General features: G+C 38.1%; 1 protein-coding gene across 11 annotated transcripts in view; it reads right to left on the reverse strand.

Annotated features, from left to right (window-relative positions):
- Positions 1–22,601, reverse strand: part of CEP192 (centrosomal protein 192) — a 130,149-nt gene that overhangs the window by 71,824 nt on the left and 35,724 nt on the right. For 9 of the 11 annotated variants that reach the window (XR_008495390.2, XM_054460249.2, XM_054460248.2 and 6 more), the window contains 7 exons: positions 19,700–20,039; positions 19,093–19,236; positions 12,749–12,813; positions 11,467–11,676; positions 8,781–8,907; positions 7,406–7,536; positions 71–893 (listed from right to left, as the gene is read on the reverse strand). Coding sequence is in view for 10 of the 11 variants with exons in the window: in XM_054460249.2 (XP_054316224.2) it covers positions 71–893; positions 7,406–7,536; positions 8,781–8,907; positions 11,467–11,676; positions 12,749–12,813; positions 19,093–19,236; positions 19,700–20,039 (1,840 nt within the window). In the remaining variant the exon portion in view is untranslated. The remainder of the gene's footprint in view (positions 1–70; positions 894–7,405; positions 7,537–8,780; positions 8,908–11,466; positions 11,677–12,748; positions 12,814–19,092; positions 19,237–19,699; positions 20,040–22,601) is intronic. The other 2 variants (XM_063653346.1, XM_063653347.1) reach the window with 1 other exon arrangement.

Raw genomic sequence — 22,601 nt, forward strand, 5'->3', positions numbered from 1 at the left:
GTATTTTTCAGTGAGAAGAGAAAATAAACTTTGTAATTTTATGAATGTGACCAACGACTCAGACACTTACCACTATTTTTAGGTGAGACTATGCAATGGTTTTCAAAAGTCACATGCTTCTCATTGTTGCTTATTTCACTGACACACTCATTTTGCCTCTGATTTTCTCTATTATCTCGTATTTCTTCACACTCTTTTAACAGACAAAGGGATGTTATTCTGAGGTTCCTCACTGATGAATAACTATCAGATGGAGCGGAAATTGAGGTAGCTTTTTTATTGTTACCAACATCTTGTAATTTGTTGGCAATGGAGCATGTCTTCACATCAACTACTGCACTGCTATTCTCTCTATTTGTAACTGAATTTGAAGAGTTTGTGGTTCTAAATGACTCTTGATTCTCACTCTCTCCATTTTCAACATAAACAATAGCTGCTGTGTTTTCTTCTGGTACCCTCACACTTACACTAGTAGCACTTAAGTCCACTGGATGAATGTCTTGAGTAGTTTGTTCTTTGGGCAAAGATAAATCCCAAGTATCAGACATACCAGCCCTTGAAAAGTTTTCCAATGTACTTTCATATCTACTAACTTCTGTTTTTTTAAGGTATTTCTCCATATCAAACGCATTGGATCCATTACTTTTTTCTAAATCATTAGGTAAGAAATGATGCACATGAGAGTAGTCCTTTTGTTTCTCATCTTCCTGAAAAGTCTTGTCTCTGGTTTTATTTGAAAGTGCCTTGATCATAGCAGCAAGTTGGGAAGGATCAGTATTAACTGATGCCTCTGCAATGGCTGAAGCAATGGTGCTGATCCTAAGCACAGAATCACCACTATCTGGTAGCTTGTCTTTGTATCTTTGGGGTTTGTTGCTCATGAAGAAAGTGTCCTAGAAGTGAGAAAATTAAACATCAGATAAATTCACCCCAGTTTCATGAACATTCATTAGTCCCCCATTATCATTGGGAGATGCGTTTCAAGACCTCCAAGTGGATACCTGAAACCTCAGATAGTACCAAATCCAACTGCCATAAATCAGAGCATGTTTCTGTTCCTGTCTTCCACCCACAAATGTACTGCCTTTTCCATCTTAACTAAGCACTTATCACTCACTGTGGCTGGAACGTTTGAAGTTTGGAGTGCAAAGCATGAATTTCTCTGTCCTTCTTTGTAATTACACATAAAGAAGATCATTCTTACCACAGACCTCAGAAACTTCAGCATTATTTTTTCTTTCCTTATCAAGTCGAGAACCTTCATCTTTTCACTTGAAGGAAGGATAGTTCCTCTTTGGTGTATCCAAATTGCAGGCAACACTACTCTTGCACTTTGGGGCCATTACAAAATAAGAGTAACTTTAACACAAGCACTGCAATATCACTAGAGTGGATCTGATCACCAAACACTACTAAGTGACTAACGGGCAACAAGTGAAGACGGGTGGAGAAGCTGGACAAAAGAAAGACTCATATCCTACCAGGATGGAGCAAATTGGTGGGAAGATTTCATCATGCTACTAAGAATGACATATAATTTAAAACTTATGAACTATTTCTGGAACTTTCCACTGAATATTTTTGCACCTCAGTTGACCATGGGTAACTAAAACTGAAGAAGGCAAAACTGTGGAAAAGAGAAGGCTACTGTATTAGTTTGATCTTTATAAGCAAGATGTAGGATCTAATGGCAAGAAAAAAATTAAGGGCATACCAGTTAAATATCCTAATGAAAAAGACAGTTGCTATCAACTTTAATTATATAGTACCAGATTATTTACAAAATTGATTATCATTTGTTTTTTAAAAATCATCAGGAATGAAAGACATGGTAAAATTGAATTAGATAATAATTTAAAACCAAAAACTTAAGATATTGAGATTGAAAAGCCACTGAGTCATTGTGATCGCAAGTACAATTCTTGGTAATTTCATTCAACTGTTAGAATTACTTATAAGCAAGACATAAATAGGAACCATGAGTAAAAAACTGAAATGGGCCCAACAGTTAAGAAACATAAACTTTTAACAACAACAACAAAAAATACATGTTAAGACTTCTGCCTCCAGTAACAGCAGACTAGGTAAAGCAAACCAACCTCTTGCTAAGAACGATTAGAACTGAATAGCATATTCAAAAACTTATCTTTGAAAGCACTAGCAAGCTTAAAAAGCAGTGTAAATTTATGGGGCCAAAATCTAAGAGAAGAAAGTAACCCAGAGAGGTAAGCCCAACACTGGGGATGCTGTTCCTTAAGCGTATCTGCTGCTTCAAGAAAAGGCGAAGCAAAGTTGTTCTTGTGGGAGTGCAGGTATAAAAACTGAGTCTGCCAATGAATGACTGGCATTGGGGGGTTAGGAGGTGTGTGTGTATTGAGGGAGAGAAAGATACCACAGTAAAACATCCATGCTTTGGGACGAGACCACAAAGGGATACACCCCAGCAGTAAAGGTAAACCAACATCCAACTGGTTCTCATAAGGATGAGGCTCAGCTCCAATCAGCTCAATTCCAATAAATGAATGAAAGGGATCTGCAATTGCTAGTGTTCCTTGCTCCCTGTCAGAAGCAGATATAAATCCAGTCTGGAAGATATCATCTCCCTTAGCCTCAAATTATTTCAACGATTTTTCCTCTAAACTGTAGGGTAAAACAAAAGCTACCCAAGCACATCACAGTAAGATGGATAAAAACCAAAGAGAAAAATAACAAAAGACTGACAGCCAACTTTTAAAATGAAATGACATGAAAAAATACATTCAAAGTGCTAAAAGCTGCTCCTAACAATTCTATAGCAAGCAAGAATACACATCAAGAATAACAGGGAGATAAAGACATTTTAGAGAGACAACAAACAAAATTCATTATCAGCAGTCCCTTACCAAAAAAAAAAAAAAAAAAAAGTACGGATATTCTTTAAGAAGAAAACTAATCTCATATGAAAGATCAGAAATACTGGTTATTTATAAATCATCATCATGTCTTATTGGGTTAAATATAGAAATAAAACATAAAACAAGACAAGCTTTTTAAGTACAGAGTAAATTGAGTATTTTGTGATCCTTGGAATGCCAAATAAGACATTTAAAAGAAAACAAATAATTTTTACTAAACATCAGTAAGCCAAGAGACAGATTATAATTATTTGGGTAATTATTAAAATAATATAAATATATATAATTACCAAATCAACAGAGGAGAAAATTGGAATCATATAAAACTCTTAAACGATCTCAAAGAATGCCAAAAGAAAAAGAACAAAGTCTGGGTGAAACAAATAAAAAGCAAATAAAGTGGGCAGATTCAAACCCCCATGCTGGCGATTCCATTAAGTGTAAGTAGACTGTGATATAGTTGGAGGCCCCTCCAAATCTTATGTTGAGATGTAATCCCCAGTGTTGGAGGTGAGGCCAGGTGGGAGGTGGTGTTTGGGTCATAGCGGTGGATCCCTCATGGCTTGGCGTTATCCTGCGGTAGTGAGTGAGCTCTCCTAAGACCTGGTTGTTTAAAGTGTGTGGCACCTTCCCCATCCCTGCTTTGGCCATGTGACATGCCTGCTCCCGCTTCGCCTTCTGCCATGATTGCAAGCTTCCTGAGGCCTCCCCAGAAGCCAAGCAGATGCCCACACCACACTTCCTATACAGCCTGCAGAACTACGGGCCCGTTAAACCTCTTTTCTTTATAAATTACCCAGTCTCAGGTGTTTCTTGATAGCAATGCAAGAAACAGCCTAATACAGACTGCCAGACTGGTTGAAAAGGAAAATCCAACAGTATGTCCCTATAACATCTGAAATATAAGGATACAGAAAGATTAAAAGTAAAATAATGGCAAAAAATATAACATGCTAACACTAACCAAAGAAAGCTGGTATTGACATTGTTAATCTCAGACTAGATTTAGGAAAAAAGCATTACTACACACTGAGGGGAGACATGCTCAATAAAGGATTTGATTTGTTAGCAAGAAAAATTTTTATGCACCAAAACAGTTTTATGAAGAATTTAATGCAACAAATTTTATGCACAATTGGTATGCACCTAAAAATATAGCTTCAAATGTTTAAAGCAAATGTTGATATACCTATAATGATTAACAAACACACAGTCATGGTGGGAGATTTTAAAACAGCACAATAATTTTAAGAATGCAGGCAGCTTGAGCATCCCGATTTAAATAAATCTCACCTAAGTGAAACAGACATTAAGTCACATAACAGACATTCCCTACAAGTGTACAGAAAATATTTTCAAAATTTGAACAAATGCTGAGCTATGTATCATATTTAAACAAATTTCAAAGGCCTAAAACTAAAAATTCTCTGACTACAGTACATTTGGCCTAAAATCAATTATTTCAAAAACCAGAAAATCTCCTACACACATCCCATGCACTTACACCACTGAAAAAGCAGGAAGGCAGAAAAATAAGCACACTAAGCATCCATCTCAAAAAGTTAGAAAAACAACACATTAAATCCATAGAAAGTAGAAGAAAAGAAATGAAGACCAGAAAATATGAAATAGAAAGACAAACAGAATTGAGAATAAATAAAATTGACAAATTAACAAAACTGAAAGTATCTGGTGAGATTAAGAAAAAGAGAGGCAAAACAGTCAATTATAGAAATAACAAAAGAGATATAGCTTAACAACCTAAGATATTAATCACAAGAGGATATTATGGTCAGCATGATAGTAAAATAAATTTTCAAGTGTAGAGGAAGATTACAATCTAAATTACAATTTACTAAAACTGACATAAAAAATTAAAACATCAGAATAGTACTACAACTATTAAAGAAATTGAATCTGCAAGTAAGGTATTAGATAAAGAATATACCAGACTCAGGTGATCTCACCAATGTATTCTACCAAAATCTTTTAAAAAGCACCAATCTTATAAAAACTCTTCCTGAAAACAGAAAAAATGAGACCAGTAAAACCTTGATACCAAAACCAGACAAGAACATTATAAGAAAGGGCATTCATCTCACTCACAAAAATGCAAAATTCTAAGCAAACTATTAGCACACCAAATCCAATGATATATCAAAAGATAACACATTACAACCCTAGTGAGGTTTATTCCAAGTATAAAATAATACTTTAATATTCAAAAATCATTTCACAAAATTCATCACATCAACAAAACAGAGCAAGCTCATGTTCTTAACAGATCTAGAGAAGCATTCGGCAAGATTCAATCCTCTTACAAGGTGAAAACCAAATCCAAAACAGAACAAAAAACTAGCGAACAAAGATTAGAAGACTACTTTGTTGATCCAGTAATTTAAAACAAAACAAAACAAAACCCTTACAGCATGCATCAAACTGAAAGATTAAATACCAAAAAGAGTTCCCACTGAATAAGGGAAACCCAACATCATGACATCAACACTGTTTTGAGGTCCATCCAGTCAAGGGAGGCAAGACAAAGAAACAAACGTATAAAAATTAAAAATGAAGAAATAAAACTTTTATTCTCAGATGACAAAACTATGTTTGTAGGAAATCCAAAGAGTTGATAGATAATTAGAGTTAATAAGTAAATTTGCTGGATATAAGGTGAGTATATTTAAAAAACAAATACAATTATGTATTTGTTTAGCCAAAACAGAAAATAAAGTTAAGAAACATAATATTAAAATAATGTTTCATTTGATGGCACAACAGGGTCAAAATAATTTAATTGTACATTTACAAATAACTAAGAGTATATAATTGGATTGTTCATAACACAGAGGATAAATGCTTGAGGGGATGGATACCCCACTTCCCATGATGTGATTATTACACATTGCATGCCTGTACCAAAACATCTCATGTACCCCATAAATATATACATCTACTATGTACCCACAAAAATTAAAAATAAAAGTTTCAACAACTTGGGAAGAAATCTAACAAGATGATGTGAAAAATCTGCACAAAACTCATAAAATACAAAGGGAAATTAAAACATATAAATGAAGTGATATGTTAGTTTCATGGATTAGAAGACTCAATATTATAAAGATGTCAATTTTACTGTTCCATAAATTAAATTTAATCCCCAAAAAAGTCCAACAGGGTTGTTGGTGGTTAGTGGTTGGTGTGCAGAAGCTGACCATGTGACTATAAAGCACACATGGAAATGTAAAGGGCCAAGAATAACCAAGATACTTTTAAAGAAAAATACAAGAGGATTTATTCTTCCAGATATCAAGACTTATTATAATAAAGTTACAATATTCAAGTGTCATCTTGACACAAGATAGATAAACAGACCAAAGAAGCACAAGAGAGACTCTAGAAATATACCCACTATGTCATGGTATTTGATTTATGACAAAGTTAGCACATTAGAGAAATAATGAAAGCATGGCCTAATCAACAAATAAAAACACCATTAAAAAAGTGAAAAGGCAAGCCACAGACTGGGAGAAGACACATGGAGCACTCATAACTGACAAAAGGCTCCTATCCAATGTAAAGAACACCTACAAATCAAATAAAACGAACTGTCCATTGGAAAAATGAGCAACAGACTTGGACAGGCACTTCACAAAATAAGCCTCCTAATGACCAGCAAACATGAGCAAGAACCAGCTTTATTAGTAATCAGGGAAATGCACATGAAGACAAGAAGGCCCCACTGTGCACCCACCAGAATAACGAGTAATGCCAGGTGCTGGCGAGGACATGTGGTGACAGGAAGCACACACTCTTGAACAAATCTACATGGTACAACCACTCTGGAAAACTGTCAAAACCACTGAAATGAAAGTATGCAAACCCCACGACATACACACACCTCACATGAACGTGTGCACACTTCCCAGGTACTAGGCTGTTCATGGAGCATTGTTTTATAATTGTCCAGCAGTGGAAATATCCCAAATGTTCATCAACAATACAAATGGATATAAAAGCAACAGAATATTCATATAGCAGAATAGCATACAGTAATAAAAATAAGTTTCTATTATACTCATCTAACAAATGTAAGGTGAGCTGAAAAAAGCCAAAGAAAAGGAATACATGCCATATGATTTCTTTTAAATGGCGTTTAGAATCAGATAAAATTAATACAGGGTTAAAGGTCAGGTAACTGGAGGCGGCAAAAAAACTTGTTTTCTGGACTGTTGGCAGTGTTCTCTTTCTTGATCTGAGGTATACACAAGTGTATGACTTGTGATAATTCATTCATTGACTACAAATCTGTTTCATAAACTCATCTGTGTGTATATTATATCGCTACAAAAACTTAAAAAAAAAAATTTAAAGGATACTTGCAAGAAATTTGAAGCCAGGAAAGAAAACATGTTAAACGGCATATATATTTCACAGGTGATCTCGTCTTGATCCTACATAAGAACTATAACAAGATAATCTTAGATTTCCTTATGAAAGGCTTAAGCTACCTCTGTTTTGCCTTTATCAGCCGTTAACGTCACATCATTTTCATCCACTTGTGAAGTACTCTCTACTGCTTCAACCTGAAGTGTAATTGATCCTTCACTTAGCTGTGCCTGGGATTGTTCATTTAAATCTCCTGCAGGAAATATATAATATTCAACTTATAAGTATACACTATTTGACAAACACAGTCTGTGGAATAAGGACCAGGCAAAATGACTAATTACCAAGGAAGATGTCTTTGTACCCCAAATGTCAGTTGCCTTCACTAAAATGGTTTAAATGTATAGTCACTTGGACAGAGAACAACAACATAGTTAATTTGGCTCAATGCTGCAGAGTCCAAACTTTGAAGGAGGATTGTGGATTTTAATCTCTCCCTTGCAAATGCACACATAAACTCATTTAATATTTTTCAGCTTGAAACATTTCACAAACATACAATAAGTTGAATTTAAAACTGAGTACTTCTTGGTCGGGTGTGGTGGCTCATGCCTGTGATCCCAGCACTTTGGGAGTCTGAGGTGGGAGTATCACTTGAGGTCAGGAGTTTGAGACCAGCCTGGCCAACATGGTGAAACCTTATCTCTACCAAAAATACAAAAAATTAGCTGGGCGTGGTGGCGCGAGCCTGTGATCCCAGCTATTCGGGAGGCTAAGGTGGGAGAATCGCTTGACCCAGGAGGTGGAGACTGCAGTGAGCCGAGATCACACCACTGTGTGACAGAGAGAGACTCTGTCTCAAAAAAAAAGAGACTGTCTCAAAAAAAAGAGAAGAAAAGAAAGAAAGAAAGAAGTGAGTGCATCTTTAGAGAAATGGAAAATGAGCTGACTTTGTATACATGGACCCTTTGTCCCAACTCCCCTACTAGAATACAGGCTCTTTAAGGAATGGAGCATATCTTATACAACTTTATACGATATGTAGCACAAGACATTGTACTAACAAAAAGTAGCTGCTTGATAATTCTAAGTTGACCAAGAACATTTGATTAAAAATATTATATTTGTCATAAAAATTATCATAGATTATCATAGTCTAAATCTCAAAACATCTCTTTAAAAGTCAACCTAAATAATAAATTATATCTACGATTAATTAACTCAATAATTCAATAGCCAACATTAACTAGCCCATCTGAAATTATTTCATTTACTGTGGTTTTTACAAATTTAGGTAGATTTTGGCTGACTTGTTTCCATTTTAGATTGAAAAGGATATATGGGGTTACATATGAATCAAATCTATAACCAACACTGAGAAACTACAAAGTGTTATAAACATTTTCACTCATAAAGAACATGGTCACACCTTTAACCCCTAAGTTACACATTTAAGAAAAAAAAGATTCCTGAAAGCCCCTTCATTGAATCCATTACCTGAATACAGATCATGGTTAAGATGAGCCATTTCTTTTTCCAAATTACCTCTTGATACATCAGATTTTCTTATTAAGGCAATAGGTTCTCTCTTCTCTGGTGATCTAATAAAATAGCCAAATGATGGCTACAAAATAATTAAATGTAAATTATTTCTTTGATTTTCAACTGCTTTGAGAAATTCTAGACTATTTTATCTAATAGTGGTAAAACAGCTAAATGACATCAAAAAACTGTTCTTCCCACTTAACCTCAAATTACTAGAGATGACCTTCAAAGGTCCAGGTAGAACCTTTCATTTCCTTAATACTAGCTACCTTTTAATCATTAGAACTCATATTGTCAAATAAATTGCCCTTACTAAGAAATTCAAATCAAAACAACAGAAATGAGGCCAAGCGCAGTGGTTCACACCTGTAATCCTAGCACTTTGGGAGGCCATGAGTTCAAGACCAGCCTGGCCAACTTGGCAAAACTTTGTCCCTATTAAAACTATAAACATTGGCCAGGGATGGTGGTGCACACCTGTAGTCCCAGCTACTCAGGAGGCTGAGGCACCAGAGGTTGTGGTGAGCTGAGATCACGCCACTGCACTCTAGCCTGGGCAACAGAGCAGACTCTGTCTCAAAAAAAAAAACACAGAAATTATACTTTATTCCTTCAATAATTATTATTGAACACCTATTATGTGTTAGGCACTGTTTAATCATCAGTGACATATTAATGAGAAAAAAGATAAAAACTCCTGCTTCCTGGAAATTACAACATAAAGGTACTTTATTTTATAGAATAAACACATCCTTGAAAAATGTGTATTAAGATTAAGGACGCTCCTACCAACTTACATGAAAGTTTCTGGAAGGTTTGCATTCAAGGCGCTTGCTAAAGGGTAGGCAGTTTCCACTTGTCTTTCTTATACAGCAGTCACATGACAGAACTAAAATGTGAACTCATTAAATGCACTCAATTTTTTATTGGTCTTCACTTTCCCAAGTGATTAATTTATTAATTGTGATTAGTATCTTAATTTCTTCCCTTGATTCAGTAACTTGAATGCAAATAAAACTTCATCACTTATAACAAAACAAAAATTCCAAATAATAGATCCAATTTTTTCATGATCCAGTGCTTTGCCCACCTTATCTTTCCTTACTATAATTCCATTAATAAGGAATTCAGTTACCCTTCAACTTCTATGAATCAGCTGTGACTTCTAACACTACATCTGTTATTTCAAAATCATACTCTTAATGAAATCCAGTTTTGATAAACAATCCCTCCAATAACCCTAATTCCCTCTGTGGAATTTATCAACAAATTCTTTGACTCTATAGAATAAATCTTGAATTCTTGCCCTTTTCTCTGCTTCTACTAGGTCATCCTTGTCCCCAGCCTTCATCACGACTCTCCCATTTCCTAAGTGTTTGCCTGCTTCTTTCCCTCTTCTGTCTTTTGCTGAGTTTCACTACCTGGGCACCTGACATATGGCAGCAGCCTGCTGCACCTGGAGATGGGCCGGCGCCACAACGAAGTTGCCCTGTGCCTCTAAGTACTTCCTCCCAGTTCATCTGAGATAAAACCCCCCTCCTACCAGGAGCCCTCAGGATCTGGCCCTTGGAATCATCTGCCATTCTTCCTTCATACCCGCCTACCCTGCTCCTCAGAGCAGCTCTGCCTGCCTGCTTTCCATTCCTCCAATATGCCACCCTGGTTCCTACCTCCAGGCCTACACACAGACAAAGGCCAGGTCACTAATGGAGGGAGAAGTCTTATTTCTTCTCACAAAAAAAAAAACACTTTTTTTTTTTTTTGAGATGGAGTCTCGCTCTGTTGCCCAGGCTGGAGTGCAGTGGCATGATCTTGGCTCACTGCAACTCTCCACCTCCTGGGTTCAAGCAATTCTCCTACCTCAGCCTCCCAAGTAGCTGGGATTACAGCCACACACCACCACATCTGGCTAATTTTTTATAGTTTTGGTAGAGACAGGGCTTCACCATGTTGGCCGGTTGGTCTCGAACTCCTGACCTCAAGTGATCCGCCCACCTCAGCCTCCCAAAGTGCTGGGATTACAGGTGCGAGCCACTGCACCCGGCCTGCTGCCTCCTTTTCATCACTGAGATGCCAACTCAATGTCTTCCCCCAAATGTCAGCCTGACCAGCACAGCTAAAGTAGCTCCTTCTCCTCACTCATACTTTACAGGACTTATCACTATCTGAATAACTTGTGTCTTTTTAATTGTACATGCATTACATTTAATTAAATCAAAACACTTCTATATTTCAAAACATCTCTTTAGACAATAGTTTTTAAAAATCAATTTTAGAATTCTTCACACCAACCAACAATAACAGCAATGAACACCTATTAAATACTTACTACATGTTGGCTTAGTGCTAAATGCTTTACATGAACCACCACATTTAAATCTTACAAAGCCCTATAAAACTGTGCGGTTAAGAAATGGGAAATTAAGGCACAGAGGAGTTAAATTGCTCAATGTCCTAGAATTAGCTAAAAGACAGAGCTAGAACTGTAGTAAAGGTCTGACTGATGATGAAACCTAAGTTTTTTACCACTCTTCTGACCCATCCTATTCTATCTCCATTTTAAAGTCACTGTGCCATCATAATACTCAAAATCTAAAATCTGGTGACTGTGAGCACTTCCAACAGATTCCATACTTACTCTTTTCACATTGTTACCACCACCAAGGCAACCAAGAGCTTCAGATCTTTGAGCAAAGAACTCTCCTAAAGATAGACGTAAATAACTGGCATCATCTTTATCCAAATCTGATGTGCTATGTGATTTCCTCAACAGACTGTAATTAACTGTAGCTCCCCAGGACGTATCGCCCAGTGCAACCGAAGTATTATGAGCATCTATGTTTTCTTCCTAGGGAGAAAGTTATTGTTTCGTTTCTTTCCCCCAGCAAGTCACTTTTCTGTTGTTCTAATATACAAAAACTAAAAAAGTCTTACCAAGAAAATTTAAAAAGTAATTTTGAAAAAACTAGACAAAAAAAAAAAATTGGACAAACAAGCATCATCAGCTACCACAGCTAATGAAGTCCAGAAAAGGAAAATGAGTATTTTTGAACACTTGAGTTATAATACACACGATCATGAGTTGCTCATGACAGCACTTTCCTGTAATCCCAGCTACCTGGGAGGCCAAGATGGGAGACTCATGTGAGCCCAGGAGTTCAAGACCAGCCTGAGCAACATGGCGAGACCCCATTTGAAAAATAAGAATAAGAATATCTTCATCTATTGCTTCATCAAACACTATCATAAATTTTGAATCTTCAAAATAAGATTGAAATAAGATTGTCACAAATAAGAATCTTCATAAAAAAAACAAACAGGATTATCTCACTTTAAAACATAGTTTTAAAACTATAGAAATACAGCCCGGGACACTGGCTCACACCCGTAATCCCAGCACTTTGGGAGGCCAAGATGGAAGGATTGCTTGAACCCAGAAGTTCGAGACCAGTCTAGGCAACATAACAAGCCTCCATCACTACAAAAAATAAAAAATAAAAAAATAGCTAGGCATGGTAGTACATGCCTGCAATCCCAGCTACACATGAGGCTGAGGCAGGAGGATCACTTGAGCCCAAAAGCTTGAGGTTGCAGTGAACTATGATCACCACTGCACTCCAGCCTGGGTGACACAGCAAACCCTGTCTCAAAAAATAAAAATAAACTATGGAAATATCCATTAATGCCATTAAAGCAATTCTAAGTGAATTAAAGATATATTTCAGTATGTCAATGATCTTCAACTAATAATTGAGAGTATTTTATTTAGAGTATGAGGGAAAAAGCAGTTGTCTAGCCATAAGAAAAATATGAAATAATTCTATACTAACCGTATATTCAGAAAGAAATGAACATTCTGCCTACACTTACATTAATACAGGAAAAATTTTAAATTTTGGATAAAACAAATAATTACAAACCTGTATAAATTGATGCTCTTTATTAAATTCTTCTTCATCTTGTGCAATCAAATCAAATGCTTCAGCTTAAAAAAGAATGTTTATATAAATACATTACACTAATGCCTAAACAAACACTAGCACACAGATACAAGTTAGGAAAACGAAATACTAAGGAAATAAAGTTGTAACAAGTATGTGAAAGCTTGCACTCATGACTCATGCATCTGTATTAAATGCTTAAGTCTGTGGTTGTCAAACTTTTGCTAAAGAACACCTTGCTGTAGTTGATTTTGTCATTAACTTACCCCAATTTACTCAGGGGCTTTACAATGAAAGCTTTTTCTTTCTAAAATTAATGTTTGCTTTGGAGAGTTTGGCACTCTTGCATTGAGGCACTCATCCATGAATGCTGGTGGAATTTCATCAGGAGTCATCAGACTGATAAGCCCTCTATAAGCTTGTAATGAAGATGGCTACAAGGGTGCCCCAGGACCGCTTGCCCCCCATCCCAGGAAACCCCGGTCTGGACAAAGACTGGGAGTCCCCTAATGTCTGCCCTCAAGGCTGCTGCCGAGCACCTCAGCTCTCCCTGGGAAAGGAACGCCAGCCTAAGCACACTCAACCCCAGGCCAAAGGCCATCACTAAAACGCCTCAGAGGGATGGGGCAAATGGGCAAAGAGGGCCAGGGCCAGAAACACAACTGGGAGTGGTGGATTCGTGGCAAACTAGGAGGCCCAAGACCCTGCTTGAGGCATCAGAATTGCCAAGAACTTTAAATGTGCTGGTGAAATGTATGCCAGCCAGATGCTAGACTACCCGGCTGTAGCACTCTAGGCCTCTGCCTGGCACTGCAGGTTTGGAGCAGAAAGGAGAAAAGTGAATGGTGACCCAGAGGGCACAATCCACTCATGGCCCAAACATGATGGAGGCTCCCCACTATCATGTGTCCATGAGGGACCAATCAGATCCACACTGCTCATTTGGGACCCTAGACTGTGTCCCACATTCACAACCTAAGACAAAAGAAAAGCAGACACAGGATATTGCCGTTCAGGAAAAGCAGAGCACCAAAGACCACTGAGGCTTCCTACCTGTCAGAACAGTGCTAGTTCTCTACCTTGTTAAGTGACCATTTCTTATTACGAAAAAAAAACACTTTTTTTTTTTTTTGAGACAAGGTCTGGCTCTGTTGCACAGGCTGGGGTGCAGTGGCACAATCTTGGCTCACTGCAACCTCTACCTCCTGGGCTCAAGCGATTCTCCCGCCTCAGCTTCCCCAACAGCTGGGCCTACAAGCGTGTGCCACCACCCACAGCTAATTTTTGTATTTTTTGGTAGAGATGGGGTTTTGCCATGTTGCCCATCCTGGTCTCAAACTCCTAGGCTCAAGCAATTCACCCACCTTGGCTTCCCAAACGGCTAGGATTACAGGCATAAGCCAAAATGCCCAGCCTAAGAAAAAACACATTCTTAACCTACAGCATAGAACCTAGGAATAAGCATCAGGAGAACCATGAAGCCCTCAAAATTACATGCAAAATCATACATTCCATATATTTCTATGAAGATTCATTGTGGAATCTATGACTCAAGCTAAGTTAAAAACCACTGCCCTAAAAGATGAAAGGAGCAACCAACCAAAACTGACAGCAAGAGAAGGGAAGTAGGAAACTCGGCCCAAAAGAGGGTAATATGGTTTGGCTGTGTCTCCACCCAAATCTCAACTTGAATTTTATCTCCCAGAATTCTCAAATGTTGTGGGAGGGACCCCGGGGGAGGTAATTGAAACATGGAGGACGGTCTTTCCCATGCTATTCTCATGATAGTGAATAAGTCTCACGAGATCTGATGGGTTTATCAGGTGTTTCCACTTTTGCTTCTTCCTCATTTTTTCTCTTGCTGCCACCATGTTAAGAAGTGCCTTTTGCCTCCCACCATGATTCTGAGGCTTCCCTAGCCACGTGGAACTGTAAGTCCAAGTAAACCTCTTTATGTTCCCAGTTTCGGGTATGTCTTTATCAGCAGCATAAAAACGAACTAATACAGAAGGTAACCCAAAAGAAACTTAATTTACTTTGAGGAGTTAAATATCACCTGGTTTTTAAATAATTGACCAAACAGCTCAAAGTAGGATTTATTATAATCCTAAGTGCTTTTTCTCTGAACTATAAGGGATTCTTCAAAGAAACATCTATATTAACACTGTTATCTTGTCTACTCATCAGAAATCAATCACAGCCAATAAGAAAGCAGAACTTCACTTTTTATGAGAATCTATGCCAATTCTTTGGCATACCTAAAACAGCAATCCTCTTGTACTGAATGCTTCCCAGGCTAAACGTGGAAGCAGCCCATTTGTGTTTCCCCCACTGTCGAACTCTCAGGTCATAAGCAGCAGCAATGCAGCACCTTGAATAGATGGAGCTGAGCTATCGGCAAGGAGGAAGGCAGGCATGGGGAAGAAGAGGAGGCAGGCTTTTTTTTTTTGAGACTGAGTTTCGCTCTGTCACCTGGTCTGGAGTGCAGTGGCGCAATCTTGGCTCACTGCAAGCTCCGCCTTCCGGGTTCACGCCGTTCTCCTGCCTCAGCCCCCTTCTGAGTAGCTGTGACTACAGGTGCCCACCACCACACCCGGCTAATTTTTTTTTTTTTTTTTTTAGTAGAGACAGGGTTTCACCATGTTAGCCAGGATGGTCTCGATCTCCTGACCTGGTGATCCGCCCACCTTGGCTTCCCAAAGTGCTGGGATTACAGGCGTGAGCCACCGCGCCCAGCCGAGGCAGGCTCTCTTAAGGAACTGTTCTGAATAAAGTTTGTAAGTAGGCAAATTTTCATTTAAAATGACTTGGACGTTACAAGATTACACCCTTTTTTCCAACCTTACTCTTCTGCATATCTCCTTCTATTACATTTTTAAAGCTCCTTTCTCCTTTTCAGTAAAAAGGCTTCCATTTCATTAATGCTACCTCCACCCCTATTTCCCTGGATCTAGTCCATCCTTCCCAGCACCCATCAGGTTTTCTGTCCACCAACCTTTTTAATAGCTTTCCATCTCCCCGTTTCCCTTTCCTCCCCACCCATGCTAGTCACCCTTTCCAACCAGACTAGTATTCATTCCCTAAGCACAAGGATGGTTTCATTCGATCTTTCCATTATCATTTTTTATTTTATTTTTTAATAGTAATACATCTAATAATTCAAATTTAAAAGGTGTATTTATGACACCACAATAAAGAGCTTTTCAAAGTTAACCAAAGACTTACAAGGGTATATACTGAAAACTATCTCCCCATCCCTGACCCTAGTTTCCCACACCCCCAGAAGCAACCAATAGCTAAAATATTTCTGAAATGTCTATCTGAATTTTTGATTTCTGAGTTCAAGTAACTAGACATTCCTGTAGTCAGTATCTTGTTTTATCTTTCCATTGCATGTCTTTACAAATATCTGTATGTACATCCTCCCCTCTCCTACCTTTCTACACAAATGTTAGAATACTTTATGTGCTTTGAGGTGGATTTTACCTTTAATTTATTCCAGTGATCATTCCATTTGAGTAACTAAAGAGCTCCTTTACCATTCTGTATAGCCACAAGGTACTTCCTTGTATGGATGCACCTTAATTTATACCCTATTTTGTCCATCTACATTGCTTCTAACGTTGTTATTACAGACAATGCTGCAAGTAATGAGCTTGCACATACACCATGTACCATTTGTGCAAGTGTATCTGAAGAATAAATTCCCAGAAGCAGAACTGCTCGGTTACAGGATAGTACATGAATAACTTTGCTAGATGCTGCAATGTCATTATAGGTAGACGCTGTGCCAAGAATGGACTAGCATACCTGTGTCCCTCACATCTTTGCTAAGACAGTTTTATTACCAAACTTTTGGATCACTACCAAGGAAATAACTGAAAAATACTATGACTGGGTGGATTTACACTGCATTTCTTTCCATGAGTAAAAATGAACATTTTTTGTTGTACATTTAATGATCATTTTTATTTTTCTATAAATTGTTTCCAATTTTGGGGTAGTTGGTCTTTTTTGTTGTTGTTTATTGGAACTGTTTATATATTAGGGGAATGGGCTTTAAACCTGTAATATGAACTGCAAATCTTTTATTCTCAGTTTGCTAATTTTTAAAAACTTTTTACGATAGAGAGGTGAAGTATACAGCTCAAGGAATTTTCACAATCTGAACACATCTGCATAGCCAACAGCACAGATTAAGAAACATAATACTGCCAGTACCCAAACCACCTGAGCCTGCTTCCCATGCTACCTGCCCAGCCACATGTAGCCACTGCCCTGTGGCTGGCTCTGCAGGAGTGCACTGCCAAGCTGTATACAAATAGAACTACAGAGTGTGTGTTCTTAGTCAGCTTTATGTCATTCCACATGTTCCTGAGATTCATCCATGTTGTTGCATGTGGCTTCACATCACTCATTCTCATTGCAACCTAATATTCCAGGGTATGAATAAACATAATCCATTCTATGGCTGAGGGAGGGGAAGGTGGTTCTGCAGTGACTTGGAAACTTCCACTGCTAATGGGAATTTGAGAATTTGGGGCTGATACAATTAGTGCTGCTATAAACATTTTAGTATGTCTTTTGGTGAATACATACGCCCTATTCTGCTGCATATGTACTCAGGTGTAGAATTATTAAGTCATTAAGTATGAAGTTCATAAAGTTCACCCTTACAAGACACTGCCAAACAGGTTTCCAAAATGGCTGTACCAATTTACACTCCCACCAGCAACACATGAGAATTCCATGATCTTTTAAGTGATAAATATCCACCATTCGGTCTGCATCATCATTTTTAGATCAAGATATCATTGAGCAAGTCCTAACCACAACTCAGCTTCACACTTCTGACCCCTATTTCCACTAATGACTACTTCTGCCTCAAACCACAATCACCCAAAATCTACACTTTCTTCTGACTCCCCGCCTCAGGTAATGGTATCGCCATTGCCCCAAGTAACTCAGACCACAGACCCTCCTCTCTTCCTGCCTCTCTACTATCCCCTGAAATCCAGCCATCAAATCCTAACCATTTTACTTCTACGTCTTTCACTAGCTACTCTCTTCATTTTCACTGGGACACCTAGATTTCTACAACATTCTAAGAACTATCCCAAACAACCCTAACTACCAGGAGAAGACTCGCCAAGCAAGTTCCACAAGCAATGAGTCCTGACGCTTTCCAGACAAGCCTCAATCTTGGGCATGGTGGTCAAAACTCAATCCACTCCCTGGCCCTACTGACCTCTCCAGCCTCTGGCCACTCTCCCTTTATCCTGCCATAAAGGCTAGCCACACTGGCCCATGCACCTTCTCGAACATGCCCACACTTCACCATCTCCTTCCTTTCCAACTGGGCTTTCTCTCCATTTGAAATTTCTCATGCCCCCAAAGGATTACCTGTGAAAACTCTACCTCAAAAGTGGCTTCCTAGGTGAAATTCTTTTGCTACCTACTCATGCAACATTTGTTTCTTCTCTAAATTCCAGTGCTTTTGGTTTGAGTTTCTCATGATGCCAATGACTGTGTACTGCATTCTTGTCTCATCATTCTGGGCTGATAAACAGTTTCTTAAGGACTGGCATACTACCTCATTTATTGCTGTAATTCCACATCACGAGACTTTCTTAAAGAAGCTTAGTACAAGCAGTAGGTGGGATAATTTCTTCCTCTGGTGCAAGCCTATTAACAATAAGGCTAGGCTTGACAGGCCCCTGAGCAGCGTGGCTCCTTCCAGTTACAGAAGAGCTCAGCCCTGAGGGTTGCAGCATAGCATCTTCACAGTCTCCAGCTCAAAATCCCGTGACCTGGCATTGTGTAGACCTAAACCAGTTTCTATATTCACTGTCAGGGATGATGCTAATCAACAACCTAACTGCTTCTTTTCACGCTTTTATCCCTTGAGATTTCATTATATTTTTGGTTACTTTTCTTCCATCATTTCTACCACACTTTCTACCTTTCATGGACTGGTTTTTGTAACTGCTGATTTATCAGGACATTTCCTTTGCTCAGGTCAGAAATTTTAAAGGGACAAGCAAAACTTAAAGTCCCTTCCAGCCCTGCAGTACTATGGGGTCTACACGGTAGTATACGAATGCTATTCTCACTCATTGGCTTTGCTTAAGGAAATGGCTTGGCTCATTCTACAATGATTAAGACTGGCTAACTAAAACCTTGGGTCCTATAAAAACAAGTGCTTCTAGAATACAGTGATAGTCCAGAAGGGATCTGATGTGGCTGACCAACATATACACAGTAATCTTAGAAAGATCAGAAACAGTGAAAATGTTATAATAAATGTTTATCCATATACTTACAACCAGATCTGAAGTCTTCATTCATCTCATCACTTAGACACATATTTAAATTTTGTTTGCTATTAAAAGATGTGTAATAGGCAAGGTCTGTGACCCATCTACCCTCTTCATTTTGATAGACCACACTCTGTGGGAGATCTGTTTCTAAAAAATAAAATTCCCAAAATATCAAATGACACATGTAACAACTAAAATGACAAAACATTCTCAATTTTTTTTAAATTTAGATGACTACCTTAGTTATCAACAGTACTGAAGTTTGCCAAAGCTAGTTAGAAAAAGGAAAACCCATTTCCCCAAAAGAAAAGTATCTCTTTGATAGAAAGCAAGCCAGCCTTACTCACAAAAAAAGTCTATAATGGAGAATGAGGAATAAAGAAAGAATGCTAAGACTTAGCTAGAAAGGTACATTTTCACTAGATCTCTGAGAAAAGACACCATTTCTGAGCAATCCTCCCTGTACAAGTAGATTTAAAATTTTGTTTAAACTATAAAACACTAAAATATTTCAACAGGAAAGACTGGCACATTTCACATGAAAATATGTCCTATTCAAAATGTACAAACATCTATTTCTTTTACTCTATTTATTTAAAAGTCCACTTACTGTCTTTATTCTTTTCGATGGACTCGTGACATTCACATGTTCGCCTTTCACAAGTTGGTGACCAAATGGCATCAGTGAAATTAATTCCACTGTCACTAATAGGCTTCAAAGAGGCTACATCCGCATTTTCTTGAATGGACACTGTACGAGTCTCAGTGTCTAAACATCCATCCATGTGCAAAACTGTCTTATTTTGATGAGGACACTCTGCCCCCTGTTTTACAGGGTCAGTCAGGTCAAAACCACCTTTATTGGCATTTGCATCATGAAAATTATCAGAGTTAAGTTTCACGTCAATAGCCCTGAGGGTCTTCACCAGAACATCTTTACTTGCACTTTCCTTTAAAAAAAAAAAAATCAGATTTTTTAACAGAGCAACAGTAAGTCGTGTTTTTATAACTTATTTTAAAATTTATGGGAAAAATTATATAGTTGACATAAAATGTTTATTATATGAAAGAAGAGAACACACAGTATTTGCTGTATTCTAGACTATATGTGAATATATGAACCAATGATAAGCCACTTACCAAAACCAGACTTTGTGATGTGGTCATAGGAAACACATCAAGAGATTTACATACCAAAAGTGGGCTCTATGTGTGCATTACATTACAGGATGATAGAAATGTTGTCAGCCCAACTTTTGTCACTACCAATAAAAGTCTCTACAAACATGGTAAGCCTATTAGTGTGACTAGCCTCATAAAATTAATATGGATAAACAGCCCTTGATATTAATATCAGATATTAATATCTTTTAATAGGAGTAAAACAGTTTATACTACAAATGGCCCCGGCCAGTCCAGTAAAATACGTATCAGACAGAGCAAATTAATCCAGTGCCTTCAAACTACGCTCTCTAAAACATTTTTCCAAGTGGCGCTTCTTATTCTTTCCTAAAATAACAACTGCTGAAAAGGGGCTCAAGTGTCTTCAATACTGTTCGTGGACATTTGGCTGCCACCATGGTATCACATGCCAATGAAACTTATTAACAGCAGTCCTTTCTGCTATAATAAGACAAGCAATAAGAACAACCTGGTAAGGCACAGTTTCTGAAAGTTACAACACTAAAAGGAGGTCATTCTAAATAAATGATAACTTTCGAATAAGAAAGACATAGGTTCAAATCCTAGTGCCACCATTTATTAACTGGGTGCTTTGCCAACATTATTATATAAAAATAAACATCAAGGCCAGGCGCGGTAGCTCACACTTGTAATCCCAGCACTTTGGGAGGCCGAGGCGGGCGGATCACCTGAGGTCAGGGGTTCGAGACCAGCCTGGCCAACATGGTTAAACCCCATCTCTACTAAAAATACAAAAATTAGCCAGGCATGGTGGCGGGCACCTATAATCCCAGCTACTCAGGAGGCTGAGGCAAGAAAATCGCTTGAACCCAGGAGGCAGAGGTTGCAGTGCGCCAAGATCCTGCCATTGCACTCCAGCCTGGGGGACAAGAGTGAGACTTCGTCTCAAAAAATAAATAAATAAAATAAATAAACATCAAAATAAATTCCAGATGACTTAAAGATTTAGATATAAGAGTACTAGGAAAAAATACAGATGGATTGTCTTATATTTTTCAGTGGATAACATCTTCTAAGTGTAACATTCTAATGTCTTGAATTGTGTCCCCTCAAAAAGATATATCCAAGTCCTAAGCCTGTAACTATAAATTGTGATATTATTCTGAAACGAGGTCTTTACGGATGTAATTAACTTAAGGATCTTGAGATAAGACCATCCTGGATTTAGGGACCCTAATCACAATGACGAATGTCTGTATCACAGACAAGAGAAGAAAATTTTAGACAAGGACACAGAGGACAAGGCCGCGTGAACACACAGAGAGAGATGTGAGTGCTGCTGCTACAAGCCAAGGAACACCAGGAACCAGCAGAAGCCAGGAGAACGAGGAAGGATTCTCCTCTAAGAGCCTTAAGAGGGAGAACCACCCTGCTAACACCTTGATTTCAGACTTTTGGCCTCCATAACTGTGAGGAAATAAATTTCTGTTGTTTTAGGCATGCCTGTGGTAATTTGCTCTGGCAACCTAGGAAGCTCATACACACATTAAAGCCTAAAACATATAAAGATCAATATATTTCCATAACATAAAAACCTTATAAAATTAAGTTAAAATACAAATACCCCAATAGAAAAAAAAAAAAGTCAAATAAAACGAGATAACTGCTTTTCATATACAACACTTGCAAAGATTAAAAAGAAACATAATGTGGAAAACTGGCTGTCTCATCCTAAGCAACTTAATCTTGAATAAAGAAGGCAGTTACAACTTCTAGCTTCCAGTTCTGAATATAAAGGGCTTGGAAGTCGCCACTCCATCCCGACAACAAGTAAAAAGATGAACAAACTGACAAATCAACAACTCTTCTTAGATCCCTAAGAGAAGGTAACAGGATAAACTGGGGCCTCTAAAACTGGAGAGACAGGCAAATACAGAGAATCCTAACATAACAGGGGATATACTCCCAAGCAGAAACCTCCACAGTAACCAGCAGAGAAGGAATACCTGACATGTAACTGGTGAATTGCTGCAGGCTCAGTGTGGAAAAGTCTGAGAGTTAAAAACTCCAGAGGATCCAGTCATAGGTGGGCCCCATGCTTTTGTGAGTTTTACCTGCAGCACGACCAAGTTCTCCCAGCAAATAATGGAGAAAAATCCTCTTGGGCTTCCAGCATGGGGAGGAGAAAGGGGTAATTTTGAAATATAACAGGGCACTTTGTTCTTAGAAAAAACAAGAACAAACCTCAAGAAAACCTAACCTGCTGGGTTTTATCTGAGCCTAATAGCCTGGGGAAAGTTAAATACCCAACTCCAGCTCCCTCTAGCCACCCTGTCCATCCTAAGGGGAGGAAAAAACTGAGAAACACT

The sequence above is a fragment of the Pongo pygmaeus genome, chromosome 17 (genome assembly GCF_028885625.2).
Source record: "Pongo pygmaeus isolate AG05252 chromosome 17, NHGRI_mPonPyg2-v2.0_pri, whole genome shotgun sequence".
NCBI classification, from domain to species: domain Eukaryota; kingdom Metazoa; phylum Chordata; class Mammalia; order Primates; family Hominidae; genus Pongo; species Pongo pygmaeus.